This window comes from Condylostylus longicornis, unplaced genomic scaffold (assembly GCF_029603195.1).
Source record: "Condylostylus longicornis isolate FDR11 unplaced genomic scaffold, ASM2960319v2 ptg000013l, whole genome shotgun sequence".
NCBI classification, from domain to species: Eukaryota; Metazoa; Arthropoda; class Insecta; order Diptera; family Dolichopodidae; genus Condylostylus; species Condylostylus longicornis.
In genome coordinates, this window is record NW_026577982.1 from 17738616 (window position 1) to 17761664 (window position 23049).

At 23.3% G+C, this 23049-nt stretch overlaps 1 protein-coding gene across 6 annotated transcripts in view; it reads right to left on the reverse strand.

Annotated features, from left to right (window-relative positions):
• Positions 1-3695: 3695 nt before the first annotated feature.
• The window catches only part of LOC129605406 (syntaxin-binding protein 5), a 149709-nt gene continuing 130355 nt past the window's right edge, over positions 3696-23049 (reverse strand). For all 6 annotated transcript variants that reach the window (XM_055515152.1, XM_055515156.1, XM_055515154.1 and 3 more), the window contains 9 exons: positions 16641-16757; positions 16234-16356; positions 16029-16142; positions 15684-15923; positions 15510-15618; positions 10052-10138; positions 6413-6508; positions 6216-6343; positions 3696-5255 (listed from right to left, as the gene is read on the reverse strand). In XM_055515152.1, coding sequence (XP_055371127.1) covers positions 4999-5255; positions 6216-6343; positions 6413-6508; positions 10052-10138; positions 15510-15618; positions 15684-15923; positions 16029-16142; positions 16234-16356; positions 16641-16757 — 1271 coding nt within the window. In that variant the 3' untranslated portion in view covers positions 3696-4998. The remainder of the gene's footprint in view (positions 5256-6215; positions 6344-6412; positions 6509-10051; positions 10139-15509; positions 15619-15683; positions 15924-16028; positions 16143-16233; positions 16357-16640; positions 16758-23049) is intronic.

Consider the following 23049-nt stretch of genomic DNA (forward strand, 5'->3'; position numbering starts at 1 on the left):
TAAATAAATGCTTATAACTTCTGAATCGTGCGACATAATCATCGGAGTTGGTTTCACAGGCTTATAATCAATTTGATTTGATTCATAGCTTTTTGTTAGTATAGAAAATTAATAAATTAGATAGAAAAATTTTGTGAAAGTCAGAATTTTTGTTTTTTTTTTTTGAATTTTTTTTTTTAAAAACTCAAAATTTCTGGAAAATGTGTGTTATTATTTTTTTTTGGTTTTTTCGATGCACTACCATGAAATTCAAAAATTTAACCCATATATCATTTTCCTCTATCTCTCATAAAATTGGTATATAGAAATGCATGATTTTCTGCTATTAAATGACTTTTGCTTTTATAAAAATGTAAAACTATAATTTTTTTTGAAGTAATTAATTTTATAGATTACTTCGCTTGGTTAAAAATTGTTTATCTTTATGTACATAAACATTTAATAAATAAAATGGTGGTTTTTTTTTGGATATGTAGTTTTCTTTAACGATTTTATTTTAAAAAAATGTTTTTGGAAAATTAAATTTCAAGACAATTATCTCTTTTTCAAATACAATTCTTTTCAACAAATTAGTTCCTAGCTTGCAATATTTGTAATTTAATGAAGTTATTCAATTACAAACCTCTAAATATGTAGTTCTCTAATATAATATATTTTGGTATAGCTTAAATTTTAATATTTTCGTTACAGTGTGTAATTTAATATTTTTAAAATTCAGGCATTTACCTAAATGCAAACTAATTTATAGTCCACTTATTCATTAATTGAAATTGTATTACTGCATAAGTCAAGATAACTTTCGATTTGCATATTTGCAGACGAGAGAATTTTTAATTTTGTAATTCTTTGTAAAAATTTATAGATTTTAAAAAATAACTGGTTTTTAATTTTACATAGTACTCAACTCAAAAGGTTTTTAAGAATTTTTTAATATATTTTTGAAACCACAGATATATTTTAAAGAGTTTTTTTCGTATTCATGCTGTTAGTAATTAATAATCTTAATTATAATGTTTGCAATTCCTTCAAATACCAAATTACAGAGGTGTATAAAACTAAGTTACTTTCAAGAGAATTGAAAAAAATATAATACAATATTGTCTGAAAATAGTCAATACATCATAACTGTTTTTAAGCTCTTTAGTTTTGTCAAGTTATTTTCAATGTTAAAAATTTTTGTAGTCTTACATTTGAAATTTTTCTGTTCTTATTTCTGAATGACAAAAAAAATCTTTTACAAATTTTATTTATTTTTAATTGAACCATTATAGATATAATTTTTATATATCAATAAAACATGATTTTTAACGACACGTGATCGACACATTGAATTTATTTTTTTCACATGGAAATCGAAAATACTAACATCTTTTTTAGTTTTTAAAAGTAGTAAAATATTAATTAAATCATAAATTGCTCTCTCTGAAAAGTTTCAGTAATTTGATATTTGCAAATAAATATTGTAATGAAAGTGAATTATTATTTCAAAAAATAGAAATTTAGATTTTATTTTTTAAAAAAAATAAAAGACTTGATAAAATACGATTTCGTGCAATAATATACAATTTTTATAAATTGCTGTAAATCTTACTGTACAATGATTTCGTAACACAATTTCAAAAAGTCGCACAATTCTAAAATGAAAATTGTGAATTTATAAAAATATTATGTAAAAAAAAGTTTCGGAAAAAAGTTAATTTATTTCTTTCACAGTTAACTTAATTTAACGTGACTTAAATTACAGCGCAATTAGAAATATTATTAAATATTTTACTTTTCAGAAATATTTGCAAACTGAACAAAACGACCTTTAAGAATAAAATTTGTTTTTTTGAACTTTCAAATAACTGAAGATTTCTTTTCAAACTTTATGTGATTATTCCTGCCATTGTTACAAAACTGTAATCACTCACACAGAAAACATTGCTTTAATTTTGGCAATATACTCTCAAATTTTTTTGTTTCTTTTGTATATGATTTATTAAATCAATTACATATGCAATAAAAGTTATGAGTGGTATCTCTTATAGCAAAAATTGTTAAGATTTTTTTGAGGTACCTAAAAACCAATTACTTATCCTTAGGGTATGATAATATTTTGTATCTGCTTTAGTAAATTTAGTTACTATTCCTTAATTTTTTTTTGAAGTTCACTCGATCCGAAAATCCAATTGAAAAAATCAGTAATCTTATTCGCGAATGATACGAGTATAAATATTTAAAGATTTCAAACACCATCTCTTACAAGAGTTCCAATTCCAAAGTAAATAAAAGGTGAAATTGAAAATTATGCTAGTAATATATTATGCTATAAAACTAGCATAATAGTGAATTTTATATGCTAGTTTTATATCTTATAGGATGCATTAAATATACAGATATGTATTCATATGTGTATGTATTATTATTTGTTTATTTTTTAATAAAATTTTTTTTTTAAAATCATAAGAATACGTTTCTATAGTTAAAAGTAGATTTATTTATTTTACACTATTTATGCATACGTAAAATTACATATATATAGTTGTTTGTATATATTCATGTTATTTATATAATTATACCATTAATAATGTAGTTTTTTATTATTTTTTGCTATCTATTATATTTTGATAAATTAAATTGATATTCAAGTGAAATTGAATATTGAACATTTTTACAATGATACCTAGAAGTTGTACATATAATACAATTATTATTTAGTTTTAAATGTGATTTACTTTTTTTAAAAAAAGTATGAAAGTAGATTCGGGTGGTATACAAATCTGGCACATACTTTGACTTTGTAAAAATATATACAAGTACAAGTATGCTTGTACTTTTAATATACTTTTTATTTAACGAACTGAATTTTACGATTAAAAATTTAGTTCGAATTTTATAAAAAAAAGGGAGAAAAGATGATTATACATTGCGAAATTTTAATTTTTCAATAAAAAATTCAATCAATCAAAATTCTACTCGTAATTTTCAATAACGGTTTTCCATTTAGTACAAATAGAAAATTATAAATTTTGTCTTTTGTTTATGACAAAAATTAAAAATATATTAAACCATTAATCTAAGTTAACAAAAATTTTTGCAACAATGTTTTGTTTTTTATGTTGAAATAAGGACGTGATTAAAATTTAGCGTAAATTTTCCATGTTCGTTACTTATGAATTTAAAATATTGCAATCAATATAAAGATGACATATGAGTTATCTTCGTAGTTGAAAAAGCAGTTTTCTCCACCTTTCAAAGCTTTTAGGAAATCAACAAACAACGAAATCGCGAAAAAAATTTTTCATTTGAAAACTAATAAAGCTTTCCTAAAAAATAAAAAGTAGCAAAGAGATATGTAATCATCATAGTGTACAAGAAAATAATCAGACCAATGTTAGTATACGGGTGCCAAATATATAGTACAATATAAGTCCATGAATTATGGAGAATTATTAAATGTATTAAAAAAGCCATAGTAGTAGCAAGTATAAATCTTCTAACCGTGATTTCAAAAAATATTTAAAAAAAAGGCTGTTTATAATGAACCTAAAATAGGTAAGACATAATATATCATTTATAAATATTATATTAATACCATACATTTTACAACTGCGATGGATAATGGTTCTATACCTCGTGAAACATTTATTCATCTATATATGAAAAATAAGTATGCAAAAAAAGATTGCGTATCGTATTTATAGAAATGCGATCAATCAAAAAATATCACATTGATCAGCAAATCTATTTTTGAACGAGATATCGGACACAGTATGTACCAATGTACCAAAAGCAAATTTTAATCATTTTGAAAAAACATGAGATAAATAAAAAAATACAGACAATTACCGAAGTTACAAAAAAAAACCGATTACTTTAATAAAGAAGCGGAGATGAGCTATTTTTAGAAAGATGAGTTCAGTTTGCTTCAGCACTCTTGTACCTCCACTTTAGAACCGATTAAAATAAAAACATGCATATGAGATTACTTTTAGCATAAAAATTTGATAATGTAATTTTTAGTAAGTGAATATTCATATACTTAAAATCAAACAAATCAAACAAAAATTTGATGATAAGGGAATGCACATAAAATTATAAAATGTTAAATGATAATTAATGTGCGTTTATCTTATTTGGTACTTTATAGTAAATTATCTAAATTCGATAAATAAAATATTTGGAAGCAAAGTCTGCACGAAAATAATGTAAAACTGATTTTGTACACAAATTTTAAACACATAAATTCTGCTTTTATAATTGTTTATAATTCTATTTTTACATTTTTGAAATTTCTATTTTAGTTTAATTGTTAGAATTTGTAAAAGGTTAGCTTAATTTTAAGATATATAGAAACAACTTCAAAAATCTGCATCATACAAGTAAATATTTGTTTTGGCATGCCTCAAATCTTAAAAATAAAATTTTATATAAAAATAAAATTTATCTCCCCTAAGATTCCTTCACGTAATTTTCGGTTAAAGTTTTAACGAAAATATTTAAAATAGTATTTTGAAATTGTGTATTGAATATATTTTCTACTTAACAAAAGTTTTACAATAAATATAACAATAAATAACGTTAAAAATTCAAAAAAATACTAAAACAATAATTTAATTAACTTTATGTTCTGAAATAGTTGCGTAAATATAAGACAGTAATTTTCTGTTTTATTGTTCAATATTATTTTGTAAAAATATATGTTATATTAATTGTAATTTTATAATTGTGTTTCTTTATATTAATTTTTGACTCGAAAAATATTTTGTTACGCTTTTTTCAGTTTGATCTTATTAATTATATATATTATTACATTGTATTAAATAAATTTTCTGTTTGCTAATATATAATGCGTTTTTGTATGTATTTTACATTAGTTAGATGTTTCACATTTGACTATATATAAATGAAAACAAGATTTTTCTTAAAAAAAAATCAAAAAGAAATTTCACAAATATTATTATATACATAATATGTGTATAGAATTATAACTATGCTATTATTTGTTTTATTTTTTTACAATTGATACCATTTTTTATCTTTATACTTTAGCATTAATGAATGCGCTGTACCACTGAAATCTTGTGCTGCGCTTGACATACGTTCAGCCCTTTCTTCCAACAAATTCAATTTTTCACCACGTTCCATTGCTAACTGATGTGCACGACTAATTTCAGATGTTGCGGTACTTGCTCTTTGACCTAATTGTTCAAGATTTGAGCCTGGTATATGCTTAGCAACAGAACGATTTGCTTTTCCAGCTAGATCGCCAACTAAAACAAAATTGACATTCGTGTTAGTATTATCGTGTCATTTACATATGTATACACATCGAATAATTTATATTGAAAAAAATATTGATTTATTTTTTAATATAATTAACTTGTTAATTGTATTAATATTCTGAAAATATTATAGTTTCATAGATTTCGTCGAATTTATTATGAAATTTTTTATTATTCATTATTCAATAACATTAAAATATTTAAAAATCTTACAATAGCTGTCATTTTAACCAAATTTGGAAAAAATGTACTTTTTAGTTTCGCTGTGTCTATTCGTACGTCTTTTCCCGTATTTGTTTATTTCTAAAATTTTTGAATAGAAACTTCTACAGTCTTTCAGATAGAAAACTGCAATTTAATCTATAATCCTTACGAAAAACATAATTTTATAGAAGAAAATCACTCCCCCTTTCCATTCTTTTAAACTCTTTGTTCCACAAAGTAACATTTTAGGATTCATTAAGGCCATATGGCCTTTTGATTATTATTTTATTATATAAATTTTGACGATAAATTTTTATTATATAAATTTTGACAATTTTATTAGAAACTGGATCAGAATTTATATTGGCATTATAATGGGAATGAATTGAAAAGAAATTTTTCCACCAATGTATATACTTTGAAAATTTTGTTTTAACTTTCATGTCTTGCTGGTGTTTGTTATCCATAAGAAGTATGTATACTATTTAAATTTTTTAAAATGAAAACAAAAATTTCCTTAACATAACCGTTTTTTTATCCGTCATAAAATAAATACATAAAAGTTTTTGAAAAACGATACAATCTATTGCATAAAATTAAATACTATGGAAGAGTATAAGTCAAGTAATTTAAAAATAATATCTGCATTGTTGCTGACAAACATGCTATACTCTTATATAATTTGTTTTTATAAAATTAGTTAGTTACTTTTATTAAAATTTGAGTACATAACTTGAAACTTACATAATTCTTCACGATCAAGCGATCTGATACCACCACCAAATAATCCTTTGAAGAAACTTTCCTTTGGTGGTTCAGGCATTTCATGTGCTGCGAATAGTTCACCCATCATATTATCATTATAGAATTGACTGAAATAAAGTTTTAAAAAAATTAGTAAAAATATTATAACATTACATGAGTAAAAACTTATAAGTTACCAGAATTCCGAACAAATTGTAAATTTTTGAATTTCGGTGGGTGTTGCAAGATATAGTCCATGTCCTTTATTACTAAAGCAGAATGTTTTTGAAATCCTTTCGTGCAACAAGGGAAAAATAATGTTTTTGAATTATATTTTTTGTATTAAATAAAATTTAATGGAAGAAAAACTGTTCTTTATTAAAAGATTAAATAAAAAATAAAATGAGATAATATAAGGGATTTATAATTTTATATAAACGTTTTACTCATAGTTATTAGCATAAATTGTAAAAGATTTGTTTTTTGTTAGTTAAGTATAAGTATTAAAATTTTAAGAAAATGAAAATATGTTAAAAAAAGTTTATTTTTTTTTTATTATCAGTAGAAGTCGAAGTCTATTAAATTTGTTTCTATAATTATATAAAATATTTAAAATATTTTTGCAATGTACTGTAAAACTAAGACAAGAAAAAATACGAAATATACTGCACGTATTTAAAAACAAAATGTGAAATATAATTTAGATATGTACATATATATTTAAACAAAAAATACTTTACGTTACTTGTGCAATATCAGATTGCAAAAATTCTAAGTAAAAATATTATAAATTAAATTTAAGTAAGTGAATGAAATATGTATGTTCATTATTTGTTGTTAAATTTAAAATTAGTTTTTAAAATTTTTTGTGCAATACAAAATTGGCACAATGACACCATAAAACCACGTAATATTTCACAAAAACTTTTCTTTACTTTGTTTAAATATTATAATTTTTTAAATAAAATTTTAACACCGAACTTTTTAATTAATTATAAAAAAAGTGTAGATAATAGAATCAAAATTTAAAAATCAAATTTGAAGACAATTCAATTGACTTGTGTATTGGGTTACATATGATATTTTATGATTTATTCATGATGCTCTCAATATCGCGTAAACGTCAACTCGCTCAGTAGATAATTAAAAGTACGCAGTTTTATTTATAACGACCTAACAAGTTGCATGCTTAAGAAGATATATAAAGGATACTCCAATTGCTCTTATGGAAGATCGCAAAAAATATAATATATGTAAGTAATACAATGCAATGCAAGAGAAAAAAGATAATAATAATTGTATTCATTTTATAATACTTATGAATAAGATATAACTGAACCAATCTATCGGAACACCTGAATTTTAAAATGAAAAGCAAATCGAGTAAAACGTTTTACTTTTTATAATTTTTTTTTTTGTACACGCAATAATCTTTTGATATTTACATTGGTATGTTAAATAATTTAAAATTTTAGTTTCATTAATTGTTAATAATATTATTTTATGAATATTTTTAATTTATGGAAATGATTGTGTGAAACTGTAATAGTAAATCTTATGGTTTTTAATATTTTCTTTTAAATCGGTGAAATAGAAATAAAAATTTAATTTGTTTTTACTTAATAAAAAAAACACAAAACATAAAAAAACGGATAAGAATTATTATTATTACTTTATACAAAACGTTTATAGAAATAAACAAATAAATTTTAAAAAAGTTGAGAAAACATGCAAATAGAATAATTTTATATTTAATGGCTTAGTACAAATATATTATGTAACATATTACAAAACATGTAAGAAGTTTTAATAAATTTAAAAATAATTTAGCATGCTAGGAAGGTTTTATAAAGTGTATGTTCTTATAATATAATATATTATATGCTTAATTATGTGTAAAATATATATATATACATATTTATATATTTGTAATATATATATATATATATTTAAATAATTTGGAATTAATTTGGAATTGGATGAAGAAATACTGAAAACAATGTATTTAATAGGCAAAACGTATACATATAATATGTAGTTACATATCATTAGTACGATAATTTATTCATTTAAAAAGAGGTTTGTGAGTGCAAGTTTATTATTTAAATACAAAAACTTGAAGTTACAATATATTATATTTCTACAATGATAGGAAAGGTTTTAATATTTTAAAGTTTTGAAGTTATTATGTTTAATAAATCACTAGTTTATTATAACACTGTGCTGATAGTGTGTAATAAAGCACAAACACCAGGATTTTTGAGATTAACATGATGTAATGTGCTAAAAACATTTATATTTAGAACTTTCAAACCTGCAGAACCAAGTTGAACTTCACGAAGAGCTAAAACAATTTCTAAAAAAATCGTTACAGAGTTGTATCATTTGTTGATTAAATAAATTTTCAAAATTGTGGATCTATTTACAAAAATTTTGTCGAATTATTTGAACTTTTGCACTCACATAAACTAAAATAGAATTTCAGGAAAACTTCATGTAATTCTGTTAAAAAATTTCTTTAATTTATGTTATTGATCACATTTATGTATTGTGTATCGAACTTTGCGTATTTAGAAAATTGAACTATTATTTTTTGTTAATTTATTTTATATATATAGTGGAACCTAATATAAAAATGTCCGAAATTAAATTCTGTTTGTAAAAATTATTGTAAATTATTAGTATTTTTAAGTTTCATTCATTTTAGAACTTCATTTATACATATTGATAAAACACTCTTTTAATCACTGTTAATTAATTGTTAAACTGGAAAATTCATAAAAGTTAGTATCGCAATAGTTATATGTTAATAGAGATTTTTAATTATATCAATATGTAAAGCAAATTCAAATAATAATTCAGTGTTATTTGATCCACATGATCTAGTGTTATTATATTATTATTATTATTATTGTATTATTTTTATTATACTTATAAAGTAATTTTTTTTGAACGAAAGGTTGTACAAGCAGCGTAAAACCTGAAGTTACAAAGACAAGGAATAATATTTAATTTAAACATATTTGTCAAAAATTTTAAGTGAGTCAAACTTCTTGGAAAAACGAGAAAATAGTTCGTCAAAAACTAACATTCAGTAGTTTTAATACAATTTATAATAAATTATAATACATACGTATGTACTTAATTATCGGAAACAATATGCATATGTACTAATTACTGTAATTTGAAAATTTGGGTTTTAAGCATATTTTGTAGTTATACAGAAAAAGAATTTTTTTTTTTAACTAAGTTTTGAAATTCTATTTTGTTAAGAAAATAGAATTGTGAATAAAAAAGTGTTTATCAGATCGCATTGTGTAGTTTTTACATAAAAATTAAAAGAATATAACTTATTTTTATCAATAACAGCTTAATGTTTGTGCTTCAATATGTGAATTTAACATTTTAAAAATAATATACTCAATTCATAATAATATACTCGCATATTTTTCATATTTAACAAATTTAAATTAAAAAAAAACTTTGTAAAAATAATTTTTTTAAAGGGATAAGGGAATTAAGTTTCTATTTACAATATATTCAATTAAGTAATTATAAATAATTTCAATAACGAGAAAATTTAATTTAAGAAAGTTTTTAAATGTATTTTTTTGGTTTTTCTATGTTAATAATATTTAGAATTTTTTTTATTTTATTAATGAAACATAATATATATATATGTATAATATATATCTCAAATATATACGAAACATTATTTTATATAAAATTAACATTGATTTTTTGTACAATATGTTTTGTAAATTTAACTATTTTATTTTTTGCTTATTTATTAGATAATTTGCTAATGAAAAACTTTTTGTTAGCCACAAACTTACTGATTAGTATCCTCGTGCACAATTAGTTGCTGGCCCCATATTGAAAGCATTGGATCTACAATTCCTTGCTTACATTTTGTCTGAAAGCTAATGGTATATAATATAACATACAAAACGATTATAATAACAAAACATTTATGTATGGGTTTATTGTTTTTTTTTTACTTTTGGTTATAGGGGTTTGGTTTCTTTGGGGTTTTTGTTTTTTTAAAGTGAGGTTAAATACAGGTGATGGTGGGGAAATTAGTTCAAAAATAAATTTAATTCAAAATTGGTTTTGATATTAATATTCTTCAACGTCTATAATAAATTAACAATATCGTAATAGGTGAAATTTTTAAATTCAAAATTTAATACTTATTCTTTTTTTTTATTAATTGCTATAATGATTACGATATATATACTATATAGAAATATACATATTGACATACATAAGAATTTTAATATATATAAACTAAATCATATATATATATATATATATAAGTTTTTAAAATAAATATTTAAGTACTTGTATATAATATATATGATGTAATTTTCGTTAAAACTTACACAACTATATTAAAAAAATCCTAAAACGAATGGCTTATCATCGACCGCATTGTACCTATATTTTTGCGTTATATTGATAAACACTAATTAATGTCCTTTCAAATAAATTATATCCAGGCAGACAAATTTGCCCAACATCCTAAAGTCAACATCCTTTTTCTGGCCCCGATTCCTTAACGGCTCCTTCTCCATTAAAGATATAACATTTACCCTTACATAAGTTTATCACGTCATTGTGACCATAGAGAAAAAGCATTCGGATTAACTGACGAACAGATGACAAAAAGCTTATTGGATAAAGTTTTCCATCTTCTCTTTTATCATAGAAACAAAAATTTCTTTTCCTTTTGAAATTTCGACAAGCCAAGTTTCGTATCAAAAAAATATATGCCTTGTTTTGTGCAATGCGGTCGACAAAAGCCGTTCTATTTACTAAACAATTTACTTGTTTACATTAGATATTAATTGAAATTGATTTTAAACTATTATTTTTTTATTTAGATATAATTTTTTTTTAGCTAGATAGAAATGCAATGTGAAGAGCTCTGGAGTTAAGGAGAATCCTTAACAAGATAATTACGATGAGTTATCGGGGCGATGCGTGATAATGCGGGGACACAACTTCTTTCCTTGTGAGTCCTCGCCACTAAGTGGGCCCATATTAACAACGCGAGGAGTTAGGTGGAGCTATGCCCTTTCGCCAGTCCTCTTCAACATTATTATAGATGAAATTATGAGGAAAACAAACGAAGTTAGAAATGGGATCAACTGGGACATCTTCAACACCCTAGATGATCTTGAGTATGTGGATGATGTTTGCCTTCTCACACACACATATGAACATATGTGTGTCTGAGATTTACAAATAAATTCAACAAAAACAAAGACCGTTTGAATGAATACTGTAAACAACCAAGTGTTTGAGATTGATAGCGATGCAATACAAGATGTAAACACTGTAAAGTATTTGGGGAGCGTTATAAATTCAGATGGCGGGGCAAGTGTTATATAGAAGGCAAGCTCAGAAGAACTAGGGCGGTATTCGCTAGATTGCTGAAGGTCTAAAGGTCCATACAACTTTCCAAAAATGTCAAGCCGAGGGTCTACGACACCTGCGTCAACTCAATAAAGTTGTGTTCAGATGAAACCTGGATGATGAAAAAAAGAGACATTGATAAAATGCAGGTATTTACAAATAAGTGCCTCTGCATCATAAGCCGAATATTCTGGCCCAACAGAATTAGGAACAGCAAAAAAATAGAAAATGGGAAAAATATTACTTTTTTAAAGTTCCATCGCTGGTATTTTCGAAAGTACATTAAATACACAAAAAATAACAATGTGATTTGAAGCCTTTTACTAGCCCTTCGAAAACTGTTTGTTTGAAGCTCCTTTCTTTTCAAAACACGAGTTATAAGTTAAAAGACTGTATTCCAGAAACCCTTGAAATTTAGTTTTAGAAAGTGAAGTTCTTTAGAGAGTTTAAGTAAAGTAAAGTTAATTCCGGATCAATTTTTAATCTTCTTACCAACGGTATATATTGTTGTATAACTTTTTATTAATATTATATTTATCAATCATCATAATAGATATTATAATATAATTTATGTATTTTTTCATATTAATAATAACAATTTTAAATTATATACATAATAAAGGGTTAAAATAAGTTGTAATTTAAGAGCTGCTAAGATCCTATTTTATTTGTTTCGTAGAAATCATGATATTAGTAAATTAATTTTTGCAACTACGAATAAAACGTCGAAAATTATATTAATGTATGGTAATTTTAATTTGCGGCTCCTTTGTTTTGTAATATTTCGGACAAAAGTTAAAACACAAATATGGCTATTGAATTTTTTTCATGACCGACAAAAAAAAATCTTCAAGCTTCATTCAGAATTGTTTGATGCCCCGTCAACATACTATAAGTTTATTTTCGTATTTTGATATTCTAAAAAGCAAAAATCTGTACAATAACATTTTGTATTTATGTAAGTAATATAGGCATAGCAATTTTTTCAATGTGATTTTTTGTATGATGTTCTTTGTACGAAAAGTAGTGAAGAAAAAATAAAAACGGAAACATTCTGCTAACTACTACGAGTTCTTATATAATAAATCGACTTTCTAAAATTACTTCTTTAAACTTAAAACATATTATTAGATTTTAATAAATTTTTATATAATTTCCATAATAGCAGCAAAACAAGAAAGTTGCATATTTCATAATAAATAACGCAAATACTTATTATAATGTTTTTTTTATACTCGTATACTATATAAAAACCGCTGAGGAAAATAATTACTTGAACAGATTAAAGCAAGTAATTTTTATAACAATAGTTACTTATTTGTATATATTTTCAGTCTATTCATAACAAAAATCTGCAATATTTTATAATATCAAAGATTTTTTTATATACATATGTAAATTCTTTGAAAAATAACGGGGTGATGCTTTTGTTTCTTTTAAATTATGCTAATATTGTTTAAAAAAGGAAGTATGCACTTTCAGCATAATGCCGAATATGCTGAAGAATATATTTTTCTATTTTATTAGTTATAAAATCTGACTCTATATACTATAGAATTAGATTTTAGAATTTATAGATAAATCTTAAAATTACATATTTATGCAACTTCCTAAATATTTTTAAAATTAATTTTAATTTTACGTAAAATATATTAAAATTCAAAGAAAAGAAAATAATATATAAATTCAAATTAATAAGAAAATTATTACAAAGTGCATTCTACTGTATAGTTGTAAAAAAGTTGAAACTATAAAACTTTTTTTTATTCTTTAGTTTTAAATAATTAATAAAATTGTGAAATTAAATTTGACAGAAAAGCTTTTATTTTGTAGTATTTTAAAATATAAAAAACAAAATATAAAATGATTTTTTGCTAAACATACAACTAAATAGAGTATCCTATTGTAATTGTTTTATTTTAATTAATAAATTATTTATAAAAACGGAATTATATTTGTTAAAAATTCTAAATTAATATGTTTTTGATTTGTTTTTCAATATTTATTTGGTAGCTAATTGTTTTGCATTTAATTATATTTTAAAAAAGTATTAATAAAATATTTATGTATACATAGTGCAGTGATTTTTTTATGTTTGTAGTTTTTTTTTTATATAATTGCATTTATCTATTTATCATACTTTTTATATATAGTATACAATATTTAAATTGACAGTAATTTTAGTGGTTAGAAAACCTAAACTTACACGTGTATTTGAATATAATTGCAATGGATTTGTACACAAATTATTTTAATGTATAAAATAAAAATGAATTTATATGTATGTTTATATATATATATATATATATATATATATATATATATATTTACAATTGATCTTATGTAACAATTATTATATATTATACTTAATAATATTGAAAAAAAAGAATATACATAATAAAAAACATTTAAAAAAATATGTGAAATTTTAATTGATATCAAATTATTAATTTACCGTGACTTATGGGTGGTGGTGGGAAAATGGGATTTGATTGTATTTGTAAATTAATATATCTACATACATACATATAAGTTGCATAATAGCTTAATCAATTCATTAATAATATATGTATATACATATAATAAATAGTTACGTGGTGAGTTATAATCATTTTATAAAGTATTTCTTGTTGATTTTTTAGTAAAATGAGAATTTAGTGTTTTATATACGTTTCGAATGTTGTTGTACCATAATTAGTTTAGGGTTAATGGTTTACATAGGAGGTGCAATTTAATATATGTATTATGTTATTACTATTTCTATTATAGGATTAATGTTAAAAGTAGAATATAAAGAAGAATAATATACATAAACAGTAAAATAAATAGAAATACAAGCATGTTTACTTGAATTAAAATTTTGTAATTTTAGGTTCTGTTAAAGTGTAATTTTTTTTATCAATTTAAATTAAAAAAAAATTTTTTTTTTTTGTTTTAATAAATATATAAAATTCTAGGATTAGATGTATATAAGTTTGGATAATAGAGTTTTTGTAATCAATTTAAAAAATGTAACCAAATTTTAATAAATTCGATTCACACATTAAAAATTTCTATTACTGTTGCTTTTTTACATTTCATTAATAAAAATAAAAATATTTTTAAATATTTATATAACACTTTTTTATTATAAATTTGATTCTGCTTTGCTTTATATTCGTAAAAACTAAGGGTGAAATAAAATTCTATGGACGTATTAAAAGTTTGTAATGATTTATGAATATCAAAGCATGGAAGCCTTTTGAAGATAAATAAAAAAACGAGTTATCAACCAAGTACAATCTTTGAAATTAATAATGGAAGCGTCCATTAAGATAAAACATATACATATTAGTAATTCGATCAATCAATTTATCTTGGAGACAAAAAAAATCATAAGTATCTTCTTGAAATTTCAAAATTTTGACACAAATCTGTTGAAAAATATATAAACAAATACATTACTGTCTTTTTTAAAAATAAATTCTTGAGTTTTTTTGAAGTATGCTGATTGCGTCAATTTCGAAAATGTGACGGCGAATTCTTTTCTTATGCAATATGTTTGGTTTGTAAACAAAATTTAATATTTCAAACTGTGTGAGATGAAAATGAAATTTCAAAAAGAATTTCTAAAACTGATTACAAAAGTAACTCAATTTCCAGCCATTTACTGTCGTTTTCATTGGTTATTTTATGTTATTTCATATATTCTTGTTTTCGTTTTTATAAGAATGCAAAAAAAAAATTTATAATTTGCAAAATAAAATAATACTGTTTTCATTTTATATATGTAGATACTTCATTTCTCTTTTGATTAAAGTTCTTTAATCGTGAAAAGTATGAAAATATTGTTTTTATACATGTGACAAAGAATGTTGAGCTACATTTTCTTACCTTAAGTCAATAAGTGGTAAAAAATCACAATCTAATAGCGGCCTTAAGCTAGGAAGACTAAACGCCATTATATGACCATTTGATAAATACGCCGCTAAGCAAACACTCTCTAAAAAATAAGAAAAATAAAGTAAGATTGTTTTATAATAATAAAAAAATTTATTTTTGACAAACCTCTCATACTGACGATTTCGGCTTTAACAACAAAATCAGTTTCTGTTATTTGCAACCTGTACACACAATTTTGACTAGGTAAAGCTACAACTCTAGCTTGTTTTTCACTAGCAATCACTATAAATTGTCTATCGCCCGATGAATTATCAGAGCCACAAGCCGTACTTGTTGCTAATCCACTAGGTGCACCACTAGCACCTAAAGTTGGACTCATGCGATTTGGATTTTTTGTTGGTGTCCCTATTTTGTTAAAAAAATATATTTTAAGAATGTGTTTTTGGAAAATTCAAAAGCATACATAATTTTTTTTAGGTACTCATACTTATGCAAAGAAAAAATACTTACTATCCCGCTTGACTTCTTCCTTCCAAGGATCAGATGTATAAGGTATTAAAGCTCCGTTACAATCTAAAAATGACATTGCTAAAATTGACCCTTTCAGTCTGAAAATTGGTCCGCCTAAAATAATTTTTGTATATTTTGTTTTTTGCAAAAAAGAAAACTAAATAAAAAAATGACTGAGGACTTATTCAAAAATAAATAAATTTACCCAAAATTGATACAAGCACTGGTTGAGCGTTTCGACAGTCAGCATCCGGTAAAGATATAGAAACTGTAAGAACCGAACCTAAACTCGTGCCAACCCATAAAGTAGGCGTTAATAGACTAGGATCTAAACAAAAGGTATAAAATTAGCAATAAAAAAAGAAAGCGAATAAAAATAATATAATAATAATGTAATGATAAATAACCAAATAAAATCTACTATTTAAATGCAATTGGAAACCTAAATCATAATGAAGTTTACATTTTCCGTCAAAAGAAATGCAATTTTAACTTCTTTCCGAATTTAGTTTTCGATACAAAATTAAGTTTAATCTTTTAAATCGACCTTTTTGTATAATGAAATTTTATGTGAAGTTTTTTTTCATATATGTATATTCAACTAAAACTTACCACTTTTCTTTGTATAACTATCGCTGAATGCTAAGCATGTGACAGCCTCTGATGAAATATTTTCTAAACTAGACATTGATGATGAACGTGATCTTGAAAAAGAGCTATCCAATTTATCTACACGACCGTTTGGTTTTAAATTTCCATTATGTACAATTTGAAAGTGTTTATACGAATTTATTAACGGTGAAGTATAAGATTTAAGTTGCAATTCAGCATAATAATTATTGTACGTTTGAGAATTTAACGAGTGCAATCAGAAATAGGTTCATAAAAGAGAAGTATTAAAAATAAAAAATGTTTAATATTAGATTTTTTTGTTAAATTATAATAGAACGATTATTTTCCGAATATTTCTTTTTGTAAAACTACTATGTATGAATTTGATTAAATACTTTGATTAAAACGTTCATTTATGCATAATGTTTTTTTTAGTATAATCTAATGAACATTTATTACTATATGAACAAAATTATAAAGACAAAAGAGGTGAATGAAGATTTTAATATAGACTGCGCGGAATATCGATAAAAGTTGAAATTGAAATAAAATGCAGTAAAAGAGATGAAATTTTTGAAACAAAAAAGATGGAAAAAGAGCAGGAGAAAAGAGAGAAATAGACATACTATACATATGATGAAAATATAAGATAGTATTAAGCATGTTTTATAAATAGTTACATAAAATGACAGAGAAAAGTTCAGGTTCATCTTAACCTATATAATTAATAATAGTTTAGTCTGAACATCATGAAAGACGTCAACTAATTAAAATTAAGTGTCATATACATATAAGTCCCTATATATTTCTTAAATTTGTACACTGGACTTTCCAGATTGATACACTTTAAGTTGCAACTTTAAACCTGTAATAAACTTGTAAACTTATTTCAAATCTCATAAAAATCTTTTTTTAGCGAAGAATCCTTTGATACAAAAAACTTTTTTTGATTTACAAAATATGTATTTAACTGGAAAATTTTTACTCTTAATTGCGATAATCTTAATAAGAGGTCATATTTTGATGTAACGTTAGAAATGATGTTATACCATTATGATGATACCATTAAAACTTGCTGTTATACAATTACAATAATAGCTTTGATGACCGATAATACGAGAAGGAGAGCGAAAAAGTGTAAAAATATATTTCTTATTTTTAGTTCGTCCGAATCCATTGTATCATCCTGTTTCGGAAATGCTTTGATTCTAGCATATCCTGTACATTAATTATCTCTTTGTGCCTAAAATTTTCTTCTTATAGCACATTCGCGAATTATTTTAGAGTGCTTCCTTTGAATTTTTTTTTTCGTTGATAAAAATGATTTTTAAAATTCTCACCTTTCGAGATGGATTTTAGACAATAATAATTGAAAATATAATCATATCAATATATTTTAAAATTTGGGATGGTTATATAATAATATAAATTATCAGGTTAAGGCCTCTTATATTAATGTATTAGGTAGATATAATCAAATTTAATTTTAAACTACTTTTCTCTGTCAACAGAACTATAGACTTGATAGAAAAGAATAGATTTTTTAAAGTGAAAATCATGTCAATATTAGTGAATTAAAACAAAACAGAAAATTTTTTTTTCTATGAAGGCAGGATGGTATATTTGAAACGTTCAATATTATATTAAGAAAATATTTGCTTTTTTAAAAATGTATATTGTATTTATGTCAATTAAAAATATGGCAAAGAATTTGTGAAACATCAAATTCATTTAAAAGGTAAGAAATAAATTTAAGAACATTCATAAACAGTTTAATATAAAATTAAATAAAGTCATGCTGAAAATAAAATGCAAAAAATTTAAATGCAATTTTTAAAAGATCATAATTTGTATGTATTTCGACATACCATTGAGATATAAAGTTGCATTTGAAAAGGGCATAATCATAATATAATAAAACATAGAATTATAATATCTAAATTGCTGTATGTTTTTTTGTTATTAAAATATAAAAACTAGATGAACTACAATAAAAAACAACGGTCAAAAACTGCTTAAAGTTTAAACTTATATGCCTGTATATTTTAAGTTGTTCTTGTAATAAAAGGTGTAATAAAATTTACATTATTTAGGAAAATACTGAAAAAAATCATAGCCCAATTTATTTCTTCAAAATTACTTACTTATAGTTTAAAGTTAATCTATTTGCTATAGATACATGTATGTATACATAACATGTACAATATGGCAAAATTAACCTACAGATGATAATTTATTTGTATATAGATACAATGGATAATAAGACGTTATTGTATGGTTTTCATCATCAAACTAAAATTCGAATTACAACTTTAACATAAATTAATAGCTAAGAATCAGTTGAGCAGGGAATTTAAAATTTATAATTTTTCTCTTATTTAATTTTTTTCATTTGAGTTTTAAATATTTGAGCTAACAGTTTCTTAAGAAATAAATTGATTTTCAATAAAAATTGGAGAAAGTATTTCATTGCAATGCCGTTTATGTTATAATAAATGTTATATTAGTTTCATCATTATTTTAAAATGCTTAAAGGTATCAAACATTAAATAAACTAATGTACACATATAATATGTCAAAATTAATCATTTTACAACGATTGCTCCGGCTAATTATTAGGTTTTAATTTTACGTAAACATAGTAACGTTCTTTAAACTCAATTCACTACTATTTAGTTTGAAAAAATGAAATAAAAAGCTATTCCACTTAATATTGCTTTAATTCTATTAAAATTTTTGAATAGTATGATTTTCTCTCTAAAATCAAAACATTGGTGCAATATAATGTTGTTTTTTATTGTTTTTATAATTTTGTTCAGTATTTGAATTTTAATATACGTTAAAATAGTAATTTTGTTATTTTCATTCAAAGTTGCTTTTTCAATTTAAAAAACAAGAAAATATATCAAATAAAATGCACATATAATATTAAAATAAAAGTAATTGACATTTATACATAGAAAAGTATTTTTATTATAGAAGTTAATTATTAGTTTTGTATATTGACGCAACACGACTACAACAATATTTTTAACTAAAACATAAGTACATATAAATAATCGAAAAATAAAGCATTAAAAATTGCTTTTTAATTTAAAAAAGGAACACATTAAATACATATTTTTTACGTAGTAGTTATGCTTTTTGGTTAAAAACAAATTAAAAAATATATGTATATATAAATAAGTGAATTATAGCTTTATATACATACATATATTTGAATATACTACAAATTTTATTATTTTTTTGTATTAAAATAAACAGTAAAATAAATATTCATAAACGTATGTACATAAATATGTATACAATTTTTTTTTATTTTGGCATCAGTCGAAGTAGTAGTGGTTTAGTTTTTATTTAATTTTCAATTTATTCTCAAGATAAACAAGGAAGTCGTTATCTTTACTTTTTCCAATTGATTATTTTTTTAAAACTAATGTATTTATTCAGGAAAGAACTTAAAAGTTTAAAAGTGTTGATTTATAAGCAAAATCATGTTAAACAAATTATGTAAAAGAAGAATCATATAAATAAAATCAATGTATACATGCAATAAATCTATTAAAACAGAATAAAGAATTAAAAAATAACATGAAATGTTAAGGTTTATATGTTATTTTTTCCACTGATTCTTTTTTTGTTTTTATTATGCGATATTAACGTTCCTGGACTAATGTCGTTAAGTACTCAATAGTCTGAATTCATGAAGTTTTGCTTGACTGAAATAAATTCCCTAAACTATTCGTATTATAAAACTTGTAATTTTTATTCAAATAGTTACAGTTTTATTTCAAGAGCTATTACATCGATGATGAATTTTATATCTTATATTTTTAAATGTGAATGTAAACACACGCACGGACAAAGTGGAATTAATAAAACTTATTCAATTTTGTTCGAAGCAAAAGTTATAACCTTTTTAAAATATTTGGAACCGTATATTCAGAAAAATATTTGAAGAAACCCAATAAGATAGATTTATATTAAAACTATAATAAAATTTTTCTCGAGCTTAAGATTTCTTGTTTTCATATATTATATTTAAAAATTATTTTCCCGGAAGTTACATGATATTTCAAATACTTTAAAATATTTTTAGACGAAACTGTCTAAATAATACTATATTTTTTTTAATTTAAATTTCGAGATCATGGGAGCAACTTATAACCAAAATATTATATTCATGAGCAAGCGAAATAATATAGTTTCATGTGATTCCTTAATATGTGTATTTCAATAATTGAAAAAATTTTCTTTTCAATGAATAAGAGCTTGTAATTTTAATGGATTTTCATGTAATTAAATTTCAATCATCTTTTTGACGCACATTAAATATTTAATAGCGAAAAAATAATCTGAAAATTTGAAAATATCATTTACACAAATTAAATCATTGGCATTACTTTAAAAGATTCTTTTATTAAGCAGATAGATAACGAAAAGTATATGGATACAACCGCAAAGCAGATAGATAACGCAGCAAAGGAACTACTTCAAGCGGAAATATTACAAATCTTTCTGCTCGAATTTACTCGATAAAAGTGACCACTTCTAGATGGATGCTTAAGATAAGACCCCCGCCTTAGCACATTTAATATAAATTTTTTGAAGTTTCCATTGCATTCGGTTTTGTCAAATCGGTTGTCAATAACTTCGGCAGAATCTTCACTCTTAGCCAGACCCTGCAACATCAATTTGATATTAGCGAATGGTTTTTTGTTAATAAACAAGCAATTAGTGTGAACATAATAAATGTAAAACCTTTTTTTTAACCGAACTGATTGAAATATTAAAAGATAGTAAAAGAACCCATTCTCTAACTATAAAGGAAAGCCCCAATAGAATAAAGCAAACGAAAAATTTTGCGCAAAAAAGGTACAAATTGTTAAGATTATTTTGATAAATCTTTTTTGTCTCATAATATGACTTTGTTGTTTTATAATGTTAAGTTGCAATTTTAAATTTTGTTGGTCCTCGTTGCTTGTAGGTATAGAGCTCATAGAGAATATGTAACGATTGTATGTATATACACATGTTTGTTTAGACATCCAATAATTGTGGAAACTCGTTATTTTGTCTGATTTAGTTATTATTCTTTTATTTTAAGGAGAGGGAAGCAACATCAAAAAATCCAACACCATGATAAAAACATATGTATATATACACAGTGTGCTTCGCATAAGGTGGCAAATGATTTCAAGGATAATTATTGTTTGATCAATTTCCGGCGAAAAACTGTATAAGTGGTTGGGGGAAATATAGATTTTTCGCATGTTTTCTTAACATATTTAAAACGCTCTATTGGCAAAACTATGAGAGATAGAGGAAAATATTATGTGGCTTACCTTTTAGATATCATTGTGGCGCATATTTTCATCCCCATCCATACAATTTTTTATTAGAATCATTTCCGACATTATTTGCCACCTTATGTGGAACACACTGTATACACATAATACAATAGGTGAAATATATACATCAATTCGTACATATTTATAACAATACCATATTGGTGAGAATCAACAAAATATGTAGAATAAGAAATTTTGTTTTATATTAAAAATTATGTAGAATTCATTGAGAGGCATTGCAAGCAATGGAAGGAATCTCTTTTATTAACATTTTTATTTTTTATTTTATATATATGTAGGTGTAATAGAAACAATTAACATAACTATATGATTATACATATTTAAAATGTACAATAAGCATAATATAAATTTTGTAAAGTGTCACTGTTATATTTTTGGCAATAAATATATACATATGTAAGTACATAAAAAATGTTTATTTTATGTTTTCATACAATTCTTCATGTATATACATTTATTTTTTATACTTGCTGTTGCTTTCTTTTTAATAAATTACATAATCAATATGGTAATATATATATATATATATATATGTATAAATATATATATATATATATATATATATGTATTTCACAATAGAGAGTTTTAATAGTACCACACCACAAGAGTTAGAAATTATTCAGAAAATGCTTTTGTTTAAAATAATGAAGTATGTTCTTTAACAATGAAACATCAAAAATACGAAATATGTATGTATGTATATGAAAAGGACATCATAAAAAAAGAGATTAATATTATTTGTCTACGAAAAAAAAAATAAAGTAAGGACACATTAGAGACACAACAAAAGGAAAAGGAAATAAATTTTGAACTTGATCTACAAATTATAGTGAAAGCAAAGTTGTATTGTCACAGCGTTTTTGAAACTTGATATCATTCAAAATATCATTAATTGGATAATAAGTAGAAGTAAGTTTCTGCACAATTTATAAAAAATATGTTGCTATAAGGTATGAATAAAATACTTTTTTCTATAGATTTTTGTAAAATCACAAGTTTCTTCCGAACTAAACAAAATTTAAGATATAAAGAACATA